Source organism: Hippopotamus amphibius, chromosome 4 (assembly GCF_030028045.1).
Source record: "Hippopotamus amphibius kiboko isolate mHipAmp2 chromosome 4, mHipAmp2.hap2, whole genome shotgun sequence".
NCBI lineage: Eukaryota > Metazoa > Chordata > Mammalia > Artiodactyla > Hippopotamidae > Hippopotamus > Hippopotamus amphibius.
Genome location: NC_080189.1, coordinates 152,236,399 through 152,257,471, shown reverse-complemented (window position 1 = coordinate 152,257,471; position 21,073 = coordinate 152,236,399). Strand labels below are relative to the sequence as shown.

The 21,073-nt window shown below is 37.1% G+C and overlaps 1 protein-coding gene across 4 annotated transcripts in view; it reads right to left on the bottom strand.

The window, feature by feature from the left end:
- Window positions 1-1,179: 1,179 nt before the first annotated feature.
- FUT8 (fucosyltransferase 8) overlaps window positions 1,180-21,073 on the bottom strand; it is a 315,036-nt gene continuing 295,142 nt past the window's right edge. For all 4 annotated transcript variants that reach the window (XM_057731047.1, XM_057731050.1, XM_057731048.1 and 1 more), the window contains 3 exons: window positions 18,729-18,905; window positions 10,040-10,190; window positions 1,180-2,172 (listed from right to left, as the gene is read on the bottom strand). In XM_057731047.1, coding sequence (XP_057587030.1) covers window positions 1,855-2,172; window positions 10,040-10,190; window positions 18,729-18,905 — 646 coding nt within the window. In that variant the 3' untranslated portion in view covers window positions 1,180-1,854. The remainder of the gene's footprint in view (window positions 2,173-10,039; window positions 10,191-18,728; window positions 18,906-21,073) is intronic.

Genomic DNA, 21,073 nt, shown 5'->3' with positions numbered 1-21,073 from the left:
GTTTTAAAGCAGTTAATATAACTATGTTCAAAGAAGTAAAGGAAAACATGCTTGTAATGAATAAAAACAGGAAAGAGCAGAGGAAATGATGTTCTGATGACAAGTAAGATTAGAATTAGAAAATAACTCATATTCAAAAGTACCTATGCTCAGCTGAAGATTTTTGTTTCAAATGACCTATTTGTACCAAAACTAAACTGAAAATTGCGTACTGACACTAGATAGTTAATTCTGGGAGACTTCACTGGAAAGGTAGAAAGAATTTAGGGAAGTTTGGTGAGGATATTTTACATGCAGGTATTTTCATTTAGAGATGATGTGAAGGATAGGGCTTTTCTGTCTAGGATTCCTGATACTTAATATCAGGCCTACTATTGGTTCCCATATGGATCAAATTTTTCTTTCAGAAGGCAAAACAATGCTATGAAATACTCCTACCAGACATCTAAAAGAGGCAGGCTACAGAAAAGAGGAAGTGTTCCTATAAGGAGAAAAATGATGTTCAGAGAGAAAGCAAAGAGAGCATCAAAGTCTTGTCTTCTGAAGTGATTCTGATGTGTAATTAATTACTAAAAGGAAGTATTTGGAAGAGACAATCCCAAGTCCAATTTGGGCCTCATACTGGTTCCTCTCTCCTTTGTTCACCAGACTCTACATACAATGAGATGTGTACTTCAGAAACAGAGCCAGCTTCCCAACCCCACAGATTCCTGGTACTCTCAAAAGCAGGACATGATAGGAAAGGGCACAAATCACTTCCTGGATAAAATAACAGGACTCAACTCAACTCACAAAAAGTGACAATGGCCCCAATAAGAAAGAACAAGCCTGAAATTGTTAGTTCAGAAATGGAGGGGGCAGTTCCTCTGACAGCGAAGAGTATGATTATTTGATTCAATTAAAACAGATAAACAATGTCCAAAATAATAAAAATAAAAGCTCCCAAAGAGTGTTCTGAGCAACTCTGTAATGTGCACCAACTAACCTCAGTTTTTGGTGTTAAAATGGACCAATTACTCTCTGAGCTAAACCACTCAATCTGAAACAGAAAAAAAAAGAAAAGAAAAGAAAAAAAGTAAAGAAGGAAAACTATAAAATTCCTCTTTTTATCATCATTTTCCACCATAAAGCTGGCCACATAATCGTCTAATGATATAAAATTCTAGAAACTTTACAAAATTCCTCTTTAAAATTTATTTTTTGTTATCAAAGAGAATGTCCAGAAACATTGAGTACTAAAGAATCTGTTCATGGCATTGTTTTACAAAAGTTCCTAATGGAGTGTGAATATTTTATTTTCTGTTGTATCCTTCACTTATTAATGAAGAGGTGGATGAACTGGTGCAATTACTTAAAAAAAAAATTCCAGACAAAAACATCCATTCTCATTCTGAATCTGTTGATTGGAGTGAATTCAGTGGTTACAATACCACCACTGGCTAAGAATCAAGCTCCCCACAGGAGGGAGCTATTCAAGTTATCTCATTAGATCACATAGGTCTTTCAGATATAGGCACCATGTTTGAAGTCTCACACAAAATGTCTGTGTCACTTAAATTACACAATGTGGCAGTGTTTGTTTCATGGGGACATAATCTTGAAAGAAGGGGTAAAGTAGAAAACAACCTGTTTGCATGTTATACGTGAGTACATTATTGACTGTGCATGGGTTTGAGGGCACTGTAGCCCTTGTTAAAGAGGAATTCCACCAGTGAAGCATCTGTCAGATCCCAGCTGCTCCTGGTGCGGAAGGTGTTGACTCATTTAACCACAAGTTGTTAGGCTTGGGCCTTCTTCATCTACTGTTTGGCTCAAATGGTTTGAACTGAGTTTGGTTGTCTTTCTTGTCCATCTTTATTTCTCAGCCTCGGGATATGTGGGGTACTTGACTGTTTCTATCTTCTCTCGAACTTTGTAGGAGGGATATAGGCCCGTCCTTCCCAGTTTTCTGTTGACACCTTTAGAATAGCCGTCCCAATGATTTCCAGCCACACCAATGATATCTCCGGGTTCCATGGGGATTTCATCTGCAGTTCGAGGTTGGTGAGGATAAATGGCAATCTGGTTGTGGGCATTCTGGCCTCCAAAATAGTAGATGTCATCCAAAGAATGGAAGTTTGCAGAGGCATCGGGATGCAGGGTTTGCATGATTTCATAAGCAACTCGACAGACCTTGGGAAAGCACGAAAAAACCTTTGTTAGTATATGTAAGATCTCCTTCATAGCAATCTGAAAGCCCTTGGCCAAAGAAACTAGGACTAAGCTAGGACCAGGACTGAGAGAGTGAGAAACAGTGGATTCTGTCACAGGTTTTCAGTCCATTTGCTCTCAGATGATGGTACAAGTCATTCTTCATTTCTGTGCTTGTTATCTTCTTTTTTTTAACATAATAGATAATTATAATTAAGATCTCTCACAGAAAAAAAGTATGTGTATGTACAGTGCAAAGCATTTTAAGAACACGAAACAGTTAATTTTAATAAACATTTATTAAGAGCCACAGAGGGTTGGGCACTGGTGGTACAAAAATGAGTAAGGCAGTCTGTGCCCTTGGTGAACTTAAGGTTCAGGATTATAAATACTTTACATGAATGCTGCTGCTCCCTTTCCTTCACTCAGTGTTAATAAATCACATACTCTTTTTCTGCTAATTTGGACTTAGTCTCAGAACTCTTCTCAACAGAAATTCATATAATTACTGAGAATCAACTATTCCCAAATAAGCTAAAACATATCTGCCACTTCTGTTCTAAAGAGTTTTATGTGTGATGTGTAGATAGCAACAGTCTAGACTGAAATACGATGAACTAGCCTTTGGGGAAGATGCATCTACCTGATGCATTTAAGGCTGCTTAAAAGATTCCTCTGTCCAAAGAATACCTACCACTCCCACTGGATAGTAGCGGAAATTCCACAATCTGAGCTTCATACTTGGTGATAAAGTTAACTTTATCACCAAGTATGAAGGTATAACATTTTATGCAATTAACAACTATATTCATTACAGAGTAAATGGGATTCAGAAATCTTTCTAAGTGAAGACAAAAGGGAGAATACTATCATTTTGCTTAGAAAATTCTTCCATTATACACTGTGAACACAGGACTCAACTCAGGTCAAATTTCCCTACATCTCCAGTTGTAGTTATCTCAGTTAAGGAAGTTTTATTGTCCCTATATCAACACCTTTGCACATATTTAAAGTGGTACTAATAGTAATGTTAATCTGCTCAGTGGAGCAATTTAGGATTACCCAGCAGTTCTGTAAAACTGTGGCATTCAGGATATCAAAAACTGATTCTTAAATGTTATGAGCAAATGGAATCTGATTAGGTTAATCATCAACTTAACTCCTTGAAAAATCTGAATTTCAGAAACCTGAGGGGCACTTTCCAAATGCTATATGTAATTTGCAAATGAAACTACGTTTAGATACTATTTTTAATTTTGCAGATAGGGACTAAAATACAAGGAGATCTGCCCAAATTCTAGTGCTAGAAATTCAACTAGACAAAGAGCCAAGACAATAACTTTGCCTTCAAAGTCACTACCTTGTCAACAAACTGGTTTTATATTGGGAATGTCATGGTGCAATTGAGATCACTGGTAGAATACTGAAACTATAACAAAATGAGGCTAAAAAAGATTTCGAACTTGAACTTCAAATTCACTCAAAGGCCCACACAGGGCAAGCAAAACCAAGTGAAGACTTTGGAAAGAAAGAAACTAAATAATTAAAACAAAGCAGCTCCAATAATAGCAAAGTACAGTAACAGTGACAGAGGCTAATATTTACTGAGTTTTTTCTGTCAGACATTGTTTCCAGGTCTAATTTAATCGTCAGTTGCCCCATAAAATTTTATCATGCTCGTTTTATGGGATGCCAAAGGTCGGTTAAGGAATATGCCCAAGGTTACACTGTTATTAAGTGGCATATTCAGGTTTTGGACTCAGGCAGTCTGTGTATGCTTGTTAACTGCTAAGCATGTTTGCCCTTGCAGATCCTATTCTCCCTGTTCACATTTTAACAGCAGAAAGATATAACTTAAGGCCAAGGCTGACCCTGGGAAGAGTCTTATTTTCAGGGCCCCTACACCCACTTTTCAGTTATCTCTAGCCAGGGATGTAAGACCTTGTACTGCCCTTGGGATGACCACAATGCCCACTGTGGCAATGAACCCTAATGTGTTTCCTCCTTTCACTAATAAACTTCTTGCTCTTACAAAATCAACACTGCCCTCAGTCCCACACCCTTAGAGAGGTGCTTTCTTTTGGGGCAATTCTAATAATTGGTTTACGTTTTGGTATCAATAGTTGTTGATGTATTAGGCCTCTGGATAACACAGTACTTTCTTAAGCCAAAGAAATTATGAACGGCAGAACTTTCAGACAAAGAGGTGGGCCAAACAGACCCTTTCTCCTTCTCATAATAATGGCAATGACGAGAGCAGCTGGGCTTACTGAGCACTGTTCTAACAGCTGCGCTTGCACACACGCTTTCTCTCAACTTGCACAACAACCCTATGAGCTGGTTACTATTATCATTTACATTTTACAGCTAAAGAAACTGTGCCAAAGAAAGATTAATTTCCAAAAAATAAAAAATGAATAAAGGAGCTGGTAAATGGCAGAAATGTAATTAGAACGCTCCTTGTCTCTAAACCGTACACTGAACTGCCTTAGGTTCTTAGGGTAATTATCTAGAACACTGCCTGCCACAGAGTAGCCACTCAGTAAGTACCTTCTGAATGAATACTGCTCCATGTATAATACCAGTCCAGCAGTGGACATGCAAGTCCATATGTAACATTCTGAGTAATTAAACATTTTTCTCTATATTAACCATGGGGCAATTTACTGTGAAGGGCTAGAAAGATACTACAGTGTCAACGTTTGCATTTAATCACCCTAGGCTTCTACTCGGACCTTTACAAATCCAAATCACGTGGCAGGTAAATGAGGCCTTTCGGCTGATGTCAATACTCAGGTTTGATGCTTAACAGCATGACTGAGAGGGGCAGTCTATGGTTTGCAAAGCAGTGACTGGCCACATGTAGTATGTTTTATTTCATTTGCTGTTGATGTGGCACTATATCAATTTTAGAACATTACTAAGCACACAATAATGAGTAAGAGCAAAAATACTGCCAAAGGATAAAACACAGATATGACTGTATTAATAAAAAACAATTAAAAACGGGAAGAAGTTCCATTAGTCTGAATTTTATCCCTGAGTAACAACCATCTAAGCTTTGCATGAGCCTCCAAAGCTTTCTCAGAGCATATGGGACTTGGTTTTTTGTCAAAATACACAGGGCCAGAAGGCTCTCCTAGCGTGAGAAGTTGGAAGTGGGTGCTTGTCTCACTGCGTGAGGCTGGGATATCGGTGCACTTTTACTGTAAACTTCTTTGTTTTGCTATTCACTGGGAGAACAGTATCCACTGTTGATTCATGAGCCACACCTCAGTGGGAATTCCTCTCCAGAACCATCTGTCTAGAATACAATGAATGTAAGTATCTGGTCTCTCCCTCTGGGCTTTCCAAAATCTGATTCAAAGTATGATGAGGCCAGTTGTGTTGTGTGTGGATTTGGAATGAAACGACAGAGAATGCCACAAGAATGTCGTAGTAAGTGCCACAAAGGGAAGTGTCATGGGGGAAAAAAAAAGTAATTTTGTCCTATGGTGATTTTAATGACTGAGAAACTACTGAAAAATGTTGATTGCTCCTTAAAATATGTTGATTACCCATAACTGGACACCTACAACCAGTTTTGTAAATCACATTTCAGAGTGATAAAACCTGATTCTAAAACCTGATAAGTAATCTTTTAAAGAAGAAAACTTTTCTGATGTTTTGCCCATCTACAACTGAGTGAGCTGTTAACTGCTGTTATTTCTCCAACTATACTTCCTTTGCTTCAGATTTAAGATGGTCTTGTTAAATATTAAAATAACTTAAATGACGCAGCAGATGCTTAGGGCACTTCCAGTAACACAGAACAAGATTAGAGTATTTGGTAGAATAGTCTGGAATGTGATTCACTGCATAGCTTTCAAAACTTACTTGGTGCTATTGAAAAATGTTAATATTGCCTCTAATTTTCAGACTAAATCCTGAAAATTGTTTTCTTCAATTTACGAAGCTTTTTAGGACAAACTTGGCTGTGAGAAACAGCTCTGATGAAGGAATTCAGAAAACTAAGAGCAACAATAGTAACAAAATTAGAGAGTAGAGTCATATTCTTCGTTTTTAAAAACTCTGACTTAAGGAGAGAGAATTCCCAGACCTCACTTGTGGATATAAAACCAAGAATGATTAGAAGCCCTAAGACTGAGAAGAATGGATCCAAAACCTTATAAAGAATCCTGATTAAGGTGTCATGACATCTGTGCCTGCAGTTTCTCAAACATCAAGCAAGCCTTGCAATTTCCTTCTAACAATGCATTTCATTCTTCTAGTATTGTCTACAATAGCACATGGTCAACAGATAAACTCTATCTCACTATTGTCATACAGCATAAAAGCCCTCAAAGGGTAGTATACAGGAGACAGAAAGTTTACATGACTGAAACTTCAGGATTGTCAAAACATGATGAAGAAGATACCAAAGTTTTATTTCTTCTAACCACCTCTTGACATGAGATTATCATCAAGGAAAGTTTGAAAGTTGGTTGTCCATGTTTTATTCTGGGCTAAGATTTGGTTCTTATTGTTTTATTCTCTTGTCACCCTTCTGGATATAAGGCTTTATTCTTCTCCTGCTTTCTAGCATGCCTGTGGCATATACAGGAAAGTCTGCAGATTAATTTCCCCAAAGTCAAGACATACACGAGTTCACCACTACTTATCCACTCACCCTGTGGGAATGAAGAATTTTTGTTTCTGAAAATTCATATTATGGTGATGCTCTCTTTCAATAAGCAAAATAAAATACAGTTAAGGTGGTACCTTGGCACAGAAATTACTATGCTGAATGTTACTGGTTATTCTTCTTTATGAAGAAGTGTTACCTGCATCCAATGCACACAATGACTATGTGGAACCTAAGCATCACCCGTGACCATAAGCAGGTAACGGAGTTCTTGAACAGCATATCTCACGTTCCTTCTAAAACGTGAGATGGCACAGCTGCTAAAACAAATACTGTAGATTCTGACAGGCAAAGATATACCTATGCCTATTGCTATATAAATAATAATAGCAGCTAACATTGCATTTAACATATTGCCGTGTACTATTCCCAGTGCTTTACATATAATACCTCTTTAATCCTCACAAAAACTTCATGCAGTAGCAATTATTATTACCATTTTTACAGGGAGGAGGGAAAAAAAGTCAGTGATAGGCTAAGTAACTTGTTCAAACATCGCAGAGTCACTAAGTGGTCAAAGTTGGATTTAAACCCAGGCAGTCTGACTCCAGAGCTCATAACACCTCATTCTTGTTCTCCGCCTCATGAAGTCAATGGCTTGACACTTTGATGCCATCAGTGACTTTCTCTGAAACACCACTGCTGCCGCTGCTGCTGTCACATTTGGGGGCATTCTTCAAACAATTCCAGTTTTGGTTTATGGCAATGAAACCTCTACAAGCCAGCAACCAACTTCATTCACACTGCAAACATATTAAACTGTACCAAATGCCTTTTCACTAAAAATATTTTCAAAAAATCCTGGGGTGCAAGGAAGCCCAAAGACTTATCACTGAATGTGGAATCAGTGCATAATCTCAAATGCTACAGCTGTTAGTCATCAAGAAAGGAGGTGATCACATTTAGCAAACCGCTACTCACTACATAAATGTAAGGTATTTTTACTGTTAAACTTTTATTCTGAACCCTAACATAAGATGTTTTGAGGTATTCAAGTCTATTTTGGGACACAAAATATTGGTTCAAATGAGCAGAGTTATTTTGCATGAACTTTGACTTGTCAAGAGTTTTTAGGAACAATATAATATATAATCACAAATCTCATTCCTTTGGACACAACCAGACCTCTCAGCACTAAGCTTTCTTCACATAAACTGTTACTCTGAATCTGAGGTCTGAAGGATACACCGAGGTTGATATTATGCATAAAATAGAACAAAGTAGTATGAACAACATGCTCTTCAAACCTGGACAGGTTTCCATTATCATGAAGTGACAGCAGTCCTGACTTCTGGGTCAAAACTAGAGTTATGAGGCTGTGAGGGTCAAAAATTCTACAGCACATCCTTGAAAAAGGGAAAAAATTTTTTTCTTTCCAGAATGAGCCTAATGGTATTATTAAGGAGAGCTGGAAGAAGGAAAGCAAAACATAGAGCACGTCCTTGTAAGTCTCAGTGTCTACCTACATGTAAGGTTGGTAAATGTTTAGACATGTATATATTTATTCAATTTTAGAGCTTTATAACTAGAGCAGTGGTTCTTACAAGAATTTTGCCCCCCCACCTCCCCTCACCTGGGACACTGGGCAATGTCTGGAGACACTGTTGGCTGTCAAAACTTGAGGTGAGGGTCCACTAGCCACAGATGCTGCTAAGCATCCTATAATGCAAGACAGCACCTCACAACAACTTATCCAGCCCCAAATGCCAACGGTGCCAGGCTGAGAAACCCTGGACTAAAGGAACAGACTTTAGGCAGGCCTAAAATCTATGCCTACAGGGGAGGTGGTACATCTGGGAAAGTGACTCTTGATTCAATCACTCTAACAATAAGCATTCGAAAATGTGTTACGTGCACCTGTTGATCACCTAGGCACATAGGCAGATTCTCAAAAGCAGTTGAGAGGGGTTAGGTAGTTACAACTCCTCCCTTCACTCCCCATAAGAATAGAAAGCAGACCTTCTTAAAGATATGATCTTCATCTAGCGATATTAGGGAGAAATATCAGCTGTGGATGCCTTTGTGTTTTCCCTTCTGATGAGGACTGCTGCTATGTAACCCCTACTTTGTGTAGCTGTCTTTGGGTCTTAAGTTGTACTCTTATTTCACGTTGAAGGAACTCAAACAGCCTTTGCTGGGGTAAGTATCTTTCCAACAATCATATCACCATACCATTGTGACAATGTGTACTGTCACATAATAAAAACCCGTCCATTTCTTTATACGCTCTGCAGTATATTTCCATGTAATTGATGTGGCTTTCCTTTTCACATTTCTTTTATTTTCTTTGCTTCTCCTAAGCTTTCAGACATATACTTATCTTACATGGTTTATATTTCTTGATAATTATTTTCTAGTTATTTCATGTGAATATTTTGCTCACTAGATTCTGGACCAGGGTAAGATCTGTATCTTCAATCCTTTGAAATTTCCTTTACACCTAGTATAGATCTGAGCACAAACATTTAACAGCTTGCTGAATAAACTAAGGAATAATATGCACATGAATGAGAGAGCTGAATGACATCCACAATAAATACTTCTATACTGATATTCCACTGGGCACGTGAGGCTGACTGGACCACTCACAAAAACATGTACACTGAACCAATAACACATAATTACCTATAACAAACTCCAAGAATGATTATAATATGGTATTGCTTAAATATAAGGTACAGCTTCTTGCTTGGTAGAAATATTAAAAGGACTTGAAAGAGGAATTACATTTACTCTTTCTTATTTTCTATAAAGCAATCAAGTGAGGCAAAATGCTGCGCATTTAAGCCTCTCAGTATCAGTGCACTGATGTGTAGAAATGGATGGATTCTGGTTACATATTGATTGTATGCAAAATCAGAACGTATTAAGTAAACTTAATTACTCGCTGTTTCTGTTAAATGCTGTGAATAAGCTAAATACTTTAAACAACCCCAGCAGTTGGCTTCAGTGGAGATGTATTCAACAATTGCTTGCAAACAACTATGTATTCAGTGCACTCAAATAGCTATGTTTTCTGGAATTTTCTCATTGTTTCACAAAAGGGATCATTCCCCAATATTAAAAAAGTGTGCAGCTGAATCATGATAACTAATATTTATAAAAAACCCAAGAACTTTCTGACCCAATATAACCAAACAGTACTGACCATTTAAAAATGCTTACCTGGGATGAAAAAGTACACACTAGGAAGTCTGCTTGGGAGAGAAAGTGTATGTCCAGGATCACACCTCGAAGTGAATTTTCTGTGTATCGATTATGCAGTCCAGCTGACCAAGAGATAGAGTTATCACTAATAAATTCATAATTGGGGTACCTGAAAAAAGAAGTAAATTTATACAAAGTCACTGAAATCATAGAATTCTCTCAGGAAATAACATTCTATCAGCAGGAGGTAGCCAGCTCCTTTAACCAACAGTTCCTCTCTTTCTGACAATAAGGAGAGCTTTAATTTTGGCATTCAATAGAGCAGCTGACAAAGCATCTTTGAATCCACTGATGGGGCAGAAGCCATTCTGGGGTGCCCTGTATGTTAAAAGTTATTGGCGTTTCATATAAAATACACATATACATCAGAATGTCTCTTTCAATTCGTGGAAGAATTGATAACAGGAATCTCTTTATTTTCTTTGTAATAAGCGACCTTGAAGAAGGTTTTCAACCTGCTTTCCTATTTTTTCACACTGACACATTTTCATTTTATGCATTCCTTTCCCACTTTTATCCTTTTACCATACATCTTTTTAAAAACATAATTTATACATTGTCTTTTTTTCTTCCAGTTTTATTGAGATATAATTGACACATAGCACTGTATAAGGCACAATGATTTGACTTACACACATGAAACAGTTACCACAATAAGTTTAGTGAACATCCATCATCTCATATAGAGATAAAATTTTTAAAAGGGAAAAAAAATTTTCCTTGTGATGAAAACACTTAGGATGTAGTCTCTAACAACTTTCGACTGCTGTGGCTAGGACATTTAATACTATGTTAAGTAAAAGCGGTGAGGGTGGGCACCTTTACCTTCTTCCTGATCTTAGAGGAAAAGCTTTTAGCTTTTCACTGTTGAGTATGATGTTAGCTGTGGGTCTGTGATATATTATGGCCTTTGTTACGTTGAGGTATGTTTCCTCTATATCCACTTAGTTGAAAGTTTTATTATAAATGAATGTAGAATTTTGTCAGAAGCTTTTTCTGCATCTATGGAAATGATCCTATGATTTTTATCCTTTGTTTTGTTAATGTGGTATATCACATTGATTGATTTGTAAATACTGAACTATCCTTGCATCCACTTGATCATGGCATATGATCCTTTTAATGTATTGTTGGATTTGGTTTGATAACATTTTGTTAAGGATTTTTGTATCTCATCAATGATACCAGCCTGTGAGTTTCTTTTTCCTTTTTTTTTTGTGGTATCTTTGTCTGATTTTGGAATCAGGGTGATGTTGGCCTTGTTCAGAAGTGTTCCTTCTTCAATATTTTGGAATAGTTTGAGAAGCACAGGCATTAACTCTTCTTTAAATGTTTTATAAAATTCACCTGTGAAGCCATCTGATCCTGGACTTCCGTCTGTTGGAAGTTGTTTTTACTAATCTTGATTCAATTCCATTACTGGTAATTGGTTTATTCATATCTATTTCTTCCTAATTTAGTCTTGGGAGACTGAAAATTTCTAAGAATTTATCCAGTTCTTCTAGGTCCCATTTATTCATATATAGTTGTTTGCAGTAATCCCTTTTGATCCCTTGATTTCTGTGGTGTTGGCTGTAACATCTCTTTTTTCATTTCTGATTTTATTCATTTGGGTCCTCTTTTTCCTTGATGAGTCTGACTAAATGTTTACCAATTTATCTTTTCTGAAGAACCAGCTCTTAGTTTCACTGATCTTTTCTATTTGTTTTAAGTGTCTATTTCACTTATTTCTGTTCTGTTTATCATTTCTTTTCTTCTACTAATTTTGGGCTTTATTCTTCTTTTTCTAGTTCCTTCAGGTGTAAGGGTAGGTCATGTGTGTGTCTGTGTGTGTGTGTGTGTGTATAACTATTTTAAGTTGATCTCAAGTTTGAACACATTCTAACAACTCCGCACTTTTTATTCCTACCTTCCCCTGTCCACATTTAATGTTTATTATCATATTTTACATATTTTTGTTCTGTGTATTCCTTAATCACGTATTATGGATATAGATAATTTACTACTTTTGTCTTTCAAGTTTCCTACTAGCCTTGTAAGTGGCTGCTCTACTACCTTTACTGTGTGTTTGCTTTTACCAATGAGATCTTTCCTTTCCTAATTTTCATATTTCTAGTTGTGGTCTTTTCTTTTCTGCTTATGGAAGTCCCTGTAACATTTGCTGTAAGGCTGGTTTAGTGGTGCTGAACAATTTTAGCTTTTGCTCTTCTGTAAAACTCTTGATCTCTCTTTCAAATTCAAATGGTAGACTTGTGGGGTAGAGTATTCTTGGTTGTAGGTTTTTACTTTCATCACTTTGAATATATCACACCACTCTCTTCTGTCCTGCAAAGTTTTTTCTGAAAAGTCAACTGACAGTCTTATGGGAGTTCCCTCGTACATAACTAGTTGCTTTTCTCTTGCTGCTTTTAAGATTCTCTTTTTATCTTTATTTTCTGTCATTTTAATTACAATGTGTCTTGGTGTGGACATTTTGGGGTTGATCTTGTTGGGAATCCTCTGTGCTTCCTGGACCCGGATGTCTGTTTCCTTTCCCTGGTTAGGGAAATTTTCAGCTATTATTGTTTTAAATAAGTTTTCTGCCCCTTTCTCTCCCTCTTTTCCCTATGAGATCCCTATAATGCAAATGTTAGTATGCTTTGTTGTCCCAGAGATCTCTCAAACTGCCCTCGCTTTTTAAATTCTTCTTCCTTTCTTCTGTTCAGCTTGGGTGATTTCCACTACTCTGTCTTCCAGTTTGCTGATCTGTTCTTCTGTATCATTTAATCTACTGTTGATTCCTTCTAGTGTATTTTTAACTTTAGTTATTGTATTCTTCAGCTCTGTTTGGTTCTTCTTTACCTTTTCTAACTCTTTGTTAAGTCTGCCACTCCGTTCATCCATTCTTCTCCCAAGTTCATTCAGCATCTTTATGATCACTGCCTTGAACTCTTTATCGGGTCGACTGCTCATCTCCACTTTACTTAGTTCTTCCTTTGGGGTTTGTTCCTTCATTTGAAACACATTCCTTTGTCACCTCATTTTGCCTAATTCTCTGTGTTTATTTGTACGTATTAGGCAGGTCAGTTATGTTTCTTGTTCTTGGAGAAGTGACCTTATGTAGGAGATGTCCTATGGGGCCCAGCTATATACCCCCCTCTGGTCACCAGAGCTATATAATCTAAAGGTGCTTTGCATGTGGGTTGAGTGGGCACTTCTGTTGTGGTGGCGTCAACTACTGTGAGCACGCTGGTAGGTAGGGCTAGTTCCCAGCCTGGTTGACTGTGAGGCCCTGCCTCATGTGGAAGCTGCCAGCTGCTGGTGGGTGGGTCTGGGACCTTACACAGCTGGCTACATGGCTTGGGGAGTCCTATGGCTGGTGCCAGCCCACTGGTGGGTTGGGACAGGTCCTGGTGTACCTGGTTGTAGGTCTGCGGGTCCTAGCATTGGTCTGGTCTTGTTGATGGGCAGCGCTGGGTCCCAGCACGGCTGGCTGTGGGGCTTAGGGATCCCAGTACTGGTGCTAATCAACTAGTGGGCATGTAAGCCCCCAAGGCTAACAGGCTAGAAGGAGGACTCCAAATGGTGCTTGCCAGCACCAGGGTCCCTGTGGAAAAATGAGCTCCCCACTGCCTGTGGCCAGTGTCTGTGTCCCCAGAGGGAGTCCTAGTTGCCTCCCGCCTCTCTGGGAGGCTCCAACCTGCTTTCGAATTTTGTCACTGAGCTTTTCATTTAGAATACAAACATCATGATTAAACTTCATTAAGTGTTTAGTTTAGAATTTGTGATAATTGAGACTTGTCTCCCTTAACCCCCATAAGCACCATCTTAACAAATAATGGTGACAGAAGACCATTCTAATAAATTTATGAAAGCAAATTCCTTGTATATGTCCTCCAACTAATACTGTGGTAGTCCTGAGAGGATATGTATTAAAAAATATTAAAACAAGATGTCTTTAAAAAGTCTACCATACGTTCGAAAGATTCTACTCTGAATTGGAGGTTTAATTATACTCTAGTATAGAATGAATAAATTTTCTCAGTGCATGAGATAGATTAGAGTTAAGCTGTACATGCAAAGGTGATAATCATTGTACCTACTTTATATAATTTCTTAAGAATTAAATAAATTAAGCAATGTAAAGTGCTTAGAAGACTACTCGACATATAATAAATGCTCAATAAATCATTAGCTGTGACTGTTAAACATTCTTTCCCCAGACATTCACCTGGTTTTATCTCTTACTTCCCCCTTAGATCTCTGCTCAAATGCTGCCTTATTAGGAAGAGTTTGGCAATCCCTATCCCTTTTACTTGCTTAATTTTTGTCCATGGCTCTTATTATCACTGAATGTAATATATATTTACTGTTTCTTTACTGTCTGCGGTCATTCTCCAGCTCCATCATCCCTAACTAGAATGTAAGCTCTATAAAGAGAGGTATTTCATCTGCTTTGTTCACTCTATTATTCTCAGCACCTAGAAGAGAATCGGAAATATAACAGAAGATCAATAAATATTTGTTGAAAGAATAATAGTTCCTATTTGAAAGCCTTGAGACAGCAGGAGTCAGTTTACATGTCTTTTTCCCACACAGTATTTCCCAAAGGTTAGGACTATGCCTTACTTTCCCTTGCATCACAGCATCCAGCACTCCACACAATGCTATGTGGGTAAATGCATGAACAAGTGAGTGCTACCTATGTCTGGGATGTTTTCCTAATTCCCTAACAGCTGCTTCAGATTTCTCTTCATTCCACAGCCTCCAAGGAGTTTTCTCTCATTGCCTCTAATAATGACTGTGAAGAAAAAGTCTCTGAGCACTGTTTCAGACTGGTATTCAGTGTTCAGGTCCATTTGGCCTCATTATTTTTTGGCATTTTGCCCTCCTCAACTCTGAATCAGGGAGATGAAGGAAATGTCATATTTGTTCTAAAAAGAAAACAACCAAAAAGCCGTTTAATGTGATTCCTATGAAGATGCATATCCAGGCATGGGGCAGAAACAGAAACAAATAAATATGAAAAGGCTGCAGGGTGGTGGTGGGGGGGAGATTGTTAAAACAACACCAGTACAGGTTTTATGCTAGAATAAAGACTAACTCTGTCAGCATGGTTTGGGTGCTCAGTGAAACAAACACAAGAGTGATACTTTTACTGAGAAGTGACACTAACTAAAAGGCCCCTTCCTGGAACCAAAAGGGCACCTACGTTCCTCCAGCCTTATCTCTATATGCAAAAGATAGCTTGATGAAGAATACTGAGTGCTGGAAAAAGACAGAAACAATGTGAATAATGAGGGAAGGAGATTCTGTACTTCCAGTAATGAATATGAAACTTCCCACAACAACATGCTTCTTTCTTGTCTTATGCCTACAAGTATGCCAGCAGAAGTATTCCATTGTGAGGTTGCAGAGATTGGCAATGATTAAAAAAAATTTTTTTCTTCTTCCATCTTGTAAAAATTTATTTTTATATCACCCACAAAGGACTAACTTGAAATTATAAACATTAAATTTTCTTTTGTGAAGTCTTTCTCCAGACTGAGGGGGATACTCCTCTTCTTGACTTCACTGCCTAGTATACAACCCCTTCAGGACAATTATGTAATGACACTGTGATTATCTGTTACATGTATATTGCCTACCCGTTGGATACTCCCCGAGAAAAGGAGCCACATATTATCTTTTATTTCTTTGTTTATTCCTAATGTCCTGGAACTGTGTCTAGTGTATGATATGCGGTTCAATAAAATAGCGAAGAAATTTACCACTATTGCTGATTCTTCACTTCACATGGCAGCCAAATGTTTTACAAGAACTTTTGAACGAATTTTTCTTGCCTCTATTCACTTAAATGAACCTAATTTTAGGAAGAGCTCATTCAGCATTTTTGATAAAGAGCAAACTAAATATGTAAATATTTAATCTGAGAGGTTCTTAATGGCTTGTTTTTCCTCCTGTTTCACCCCATCCCCAATCTCTACAATCTTAGAATACAATATTGGATAGACAACTTTATATATAGTTCTTATTTCTTTGACTGCCAAAGATTCTGTGATTTAAAGACTCTAACAGTGAATTACCTAAGAGAGAGATCTCCGCATTATCTGTAGCTGTCATAGTCACTAGGATGCTTGTGCTAAAATCTCATGAACGAACTCAGTCTTAACCTAGAGAGACCTGAGGTGTAATACTAAGCAATAAAGCATTAACTACTGGAGCCACATATATAAGCTAATCTTGACCTCTTTTACAAAGAATAAGCAACTCAGAAAAATGGTTTCTTTTCTGACTGTACGAAGCCCATGCATGATTTAAGTTTAATTCTCCACCTCTTCACCACCTTGAAGCAGAAAAGTCTTATAATCACCCTGGATTCTATATACTTTGTTGAGAAATTAATTCATGCTTTTGGTCTCCTAAAACAATAACAGAAGTTTTATGATTTGCTTAGGTATCAAAACCAATCCTGAGAGGTCAAAAGCAGAGTTAATTCAGAGTGGAAAAAACATTTGAGTAAAATAATGAAGGGGAAAAACAGCATTTAAATTCCTGAGAAAATCTTTAAAATGACTCACAAAACCAAAGGATTTCCAAAGAGGGAAAAAATATGCATAAAATGCTATTGCTACATTTATAACAGAATACAGAGAAAAATGCTGCCTGGACTACCATGAAGAGAGGAGTTACTAGCTTGTGACAAAAAAAAAAAAAAAAGAAAAAAAAATCAAATTTTATTATTCCCACAATCCAAGCAGATACTACTGCCAACTGCATTATAAGGGTTGCTTGGTATAAAAATACCATGCTGTGCTATGGATCACAGCTGTAAAATGTTCATATCCTTTTATCTAAATACTTCCAAGTCCATAAATCTAGATTGAGGAAATAATATGGATCATTTTAGGGACACCTCATAGCACTGGAAATTGGAAATAACCTGTCAAATATTAAGAGAACGGTCAAGTAAGCAATATTTCCATTCAGTGGATATGTAGTCACTAAAAAAAGAGATTTACAACAACTTTTCTTCAGCAACCTGGGAAAAGGGATCTGTTGGTGTATTAAGTTAAAATAAAAAAAAAAAGAGTTCAATTTATATAGAATATGATCAACTACAAAAATGTATAACTATATAAATGACTGAAGGGAATATGTTGATATTTAAACAGTTGTTACCACTGAATAACAAAACTGTGGGTAATATTTTTTCCTTGCTTGTGTACTTACCAACTTCATATTTTCTAATGAGAATGAATTATCTTGCTAATCAAGGGAAAAACTTATGATGCATTCAAGAACAAGTAAAAGAGTAAATAAAGTAATATTTTAACATGTTTTTCAACTAAGCTACAAATTCAGAGAGAGAGAGAAAGAGAGAGAGAGTGTGTATAATCAATAGAGGGAGCCTTAAAGAAAAAGTGATTTATATCAGGTTAATTTAGATTCTTACAAGGTAGAAACAGCGTTTAAATGATTATCCAATGATCTGGATAAATACCTGCATTATAGTATTCATTCCAGATTTGTTTTTCTTCCCAACCCCTATTTGCGACATAAAAAAGGGATTGAAAAATGTTAATTAAAAGTTAAATACATCAAATGATTAACTGCTAATAAAATGCTTTCAAGCTGATAAGACTGAAGTGAACATAATTCAATACTTACTGGGCACTTACTGGAACTAGGTATAGTTTCCAAAGTGCTTATAACCTAGTGAGGGAGACAGAAGTAAGCAAGTGCTAAATACTAAGACAGAGGACTGCACAGAGGAGGAACACTTAGTCAATGATTCAGGGATGACCTCTGGAGTAGATGCTATTACTCTATAGTAGCACTACTCATACTTTAGAGTAAGTGCCTGTTCCCCTACTAGATTGGGAATTCCTTGTGAGCAGAGAGTGTCTTGCTTATCATGGAATCCTCAGCACCTAGCACAGTACCTGAAATACAGGCAGGTGGGCTCAAGAAACGATGGTACTGCTCAATACAAGCTGGTAGTCCTTATTCTTTCACTTATAAAACTCATCTTTTGATTCTTTGCCTTTTTAAAAAATATAATTTCCAAATTCCAGAAATTTTTATAAGACGAAAACTTATATCTTACACATGGTTTCAGCTGCCTGTGGTTGTTAGTGAAGACAGTAAGAGCAAAAGGGCAAGCACCCGGTGTGTTTTATTGCTAACAGCCTCGTGAGGTGGTTAGTGTTATGGACTAAATGTTTGTGTCCCCAGAATTTATATGTTTAAGCCCTAACCCCCAATGTGATAATATTCAGAGATGGTGACTTTAGGAGGTATTTAGGATTAAAAAAGGTCATAAGGGTGGGACCCTCACAATGGAATTAGTGCCCTTACAAGAAGAGACACCAGAAAGCTTGCTCTCTCCCTTCCAAGCACACAAAGGTCACGTGAATATATAATGAGATGACTGCTGCCTACAAGTCAAGAGAAGGGGTTTCAGACTGAAATCTACACCTTGCTGGCACCTCATATACTTTGATCATAATAACAGTTGCGCAAGTATACAGTTGTTTGAATTTAAAACCCCTATCAATCAGTAACAACATTCATTGTAACAAGAATCACAAGTCATGGGAATTAAGGATTCCTTTCAATTGAAAAGATATGGTCCACTCTAGAATCATTAGTTCATCTAACTTACTTTGTTTTTGCCTCCTTTAATAAAGAAGGGTCATCTGTGGCCAAATACACTCTTTTTTTGTCCACTTGCATTCTGCGAGCAAGAAGCTGAAAATGTTCTTCAACATGCACCATGTATTCCTCAATGGGATGGAAGGCTGCTTCTGTTCCCACTTTGTCTGTGCGTCTGACATGGACTCTGTGGGGGCAGACGGAGAGTCAGATACTGCTCATAATGTTCTGATCCACTTAGTACTTTTAGGGTACTCAGCTTTATACCCCTATTCATGGTGGCATTATGGACATTTTAAGTCAATCTTTCTTTCATTTTCACCATTAGAAAAAATAAAATCAATATTTAAAAAATTCTAACACACATATTCTAAATATATTTGTATATTAACACAAGGGGAATTAGAAAATAAGTTAAGTCTTTGAAGAATGTTTTCTTATAAAGAGAAAGTAATTGGCATATCAGGAATAAATGGGAAATTCCAGAATCAGACTTCATATAAGGCATCAAGTACCAGCCGGCCTTCCAGAAAAAGCTGGATATAATTTTTAATATTTTTCACAATAAAGAATGCCAAGATTCACAGTTGTTATTACAGAACATTAAATACATCATTTGTAATGTTTTGATGTCAAGTTTTCTTTTTCTTCATTTTATCCTGTATCGTCACTGTAATGCCCGCTTGTAGAATTTAAAGTTGTCCAAGGAAAACACAGACCTGCGTGGATTCTTCCTACAGCACAATCAAGGTGGAGCAAACTTTTAGTTCTCACTATTTTAAGTTCATGGAGCCATTCCAGCCTTTTTGTTGTAGGCATAATGAATTTCCTTTCTCTGCTTGTTACTCTATCAAACACAAGCAGATACTAATCTCATCTGTCCTATTTAAGAAAAGCTCCAAAATTGTAAAACTGGGGACACAGATTTACATTGTCCTGCACAGAGTAAGGCACTGACTTCCAACAGTACTTTAATGAAAATAAGAATAATAATAGTCACAGTCTGTTTTCATAAGTTAAAACATTCCTTAAATTTGCCCGTCCCACATTCCTCCTCTTCCCAAATTACTAAACCACTATTCATAAGTGGGAAAAGAAAAAAGGTAGATTTGTTTCCCTTTAGGTCACAATATATGGCATATCTTAAGTAAAGCCTAGGGCCAGCTTTGCATTATGAATCTGGAGTGAGGATTTAACTTTACTGGAGTTACTCTGACATCTTCATGGCTGTTCTTTCCTTTGCATTTCAGATGATAGCCTACCTGTTAATACTATCATATGAACACCTATCGTATCATCTTTTCCTTCCCACATTCTTCTTAGTCACTGGTTCTTTCAGGAAATTTGGAATTGTTCACTGTGCTCCATAGAGATGAAATGGGACAGAGAGAATAATTCCACTGAATTTCAATGAAAAGTTTCCTGAGAAGAAACACTAATTTGAAACTCTGATTTTACCATGTACTTGTTTTAGCTCTACCATTTAGAACAGGGGTCAGTAACTTCTATACATAAGAAGACTAAGACACAAGGGAAGAAATGGGGGGGGGGGGGGCACGGGAGATATGAAAATAAAAATAATAACAAAGGAGAGCTATAACAAGAAGGAAAAATCAAAGGAAGAGGAGCATTTGACACAGTGACAGAATACTAGCTAAGCCATTTTCTCAATTCTCCAAGTATTCCCTGAAATTAGGCCTGGACCAATAATTTGAGAGAGGATCTTAATGGAACTTTTATGGAAGAATGTTAGGCCTGCGAAGGCTATTAGAAGTCATTTAATTTAATGTAACTCTTTCTCTGATAGTTAAACTGATGCCTCTGAAAGCATTTCAGGAAACAAAATGACAATATAAGGCAAAGGGAGGCTGGTTTCTTTCACATACATTTCAATCCAGTCTTTACAAAAGTAAGTTATTTGTGTACTAGCCTTATTTTCACTATCTATCAAAGCTCCTCCAGGGGAAGGCGTCTGATTTTATTTATTTTCAATTGTACCGAACACAACAAATAAATGAATGAATGAATGATGGATAGACACAAAAATCTAACTTTAGTATTGTGTTAGTAGAAGCCTTAGATACCTACTATCTAACCTAGTGCTTTTTTTTTTTTTTAAATAAATGAAGAAAGAGTGACAATTAATGAAGGCCGAGAATGACCAAGTGAGTTGTCCAAAATCACATAAGTTGTTAGTGGTGGAAGCTAGACTGGACCCCCAGATTCTTGAATTCTAGTGCACCCCTCTTTCATTATAGCACAATACCTAAGTGTGCAAATAACTTAGTTGTCTGCAGTACTTCAAGTTTCTATATTTGGCCAATTCTCAATGTGATTGATGCTCCATGAAAAATT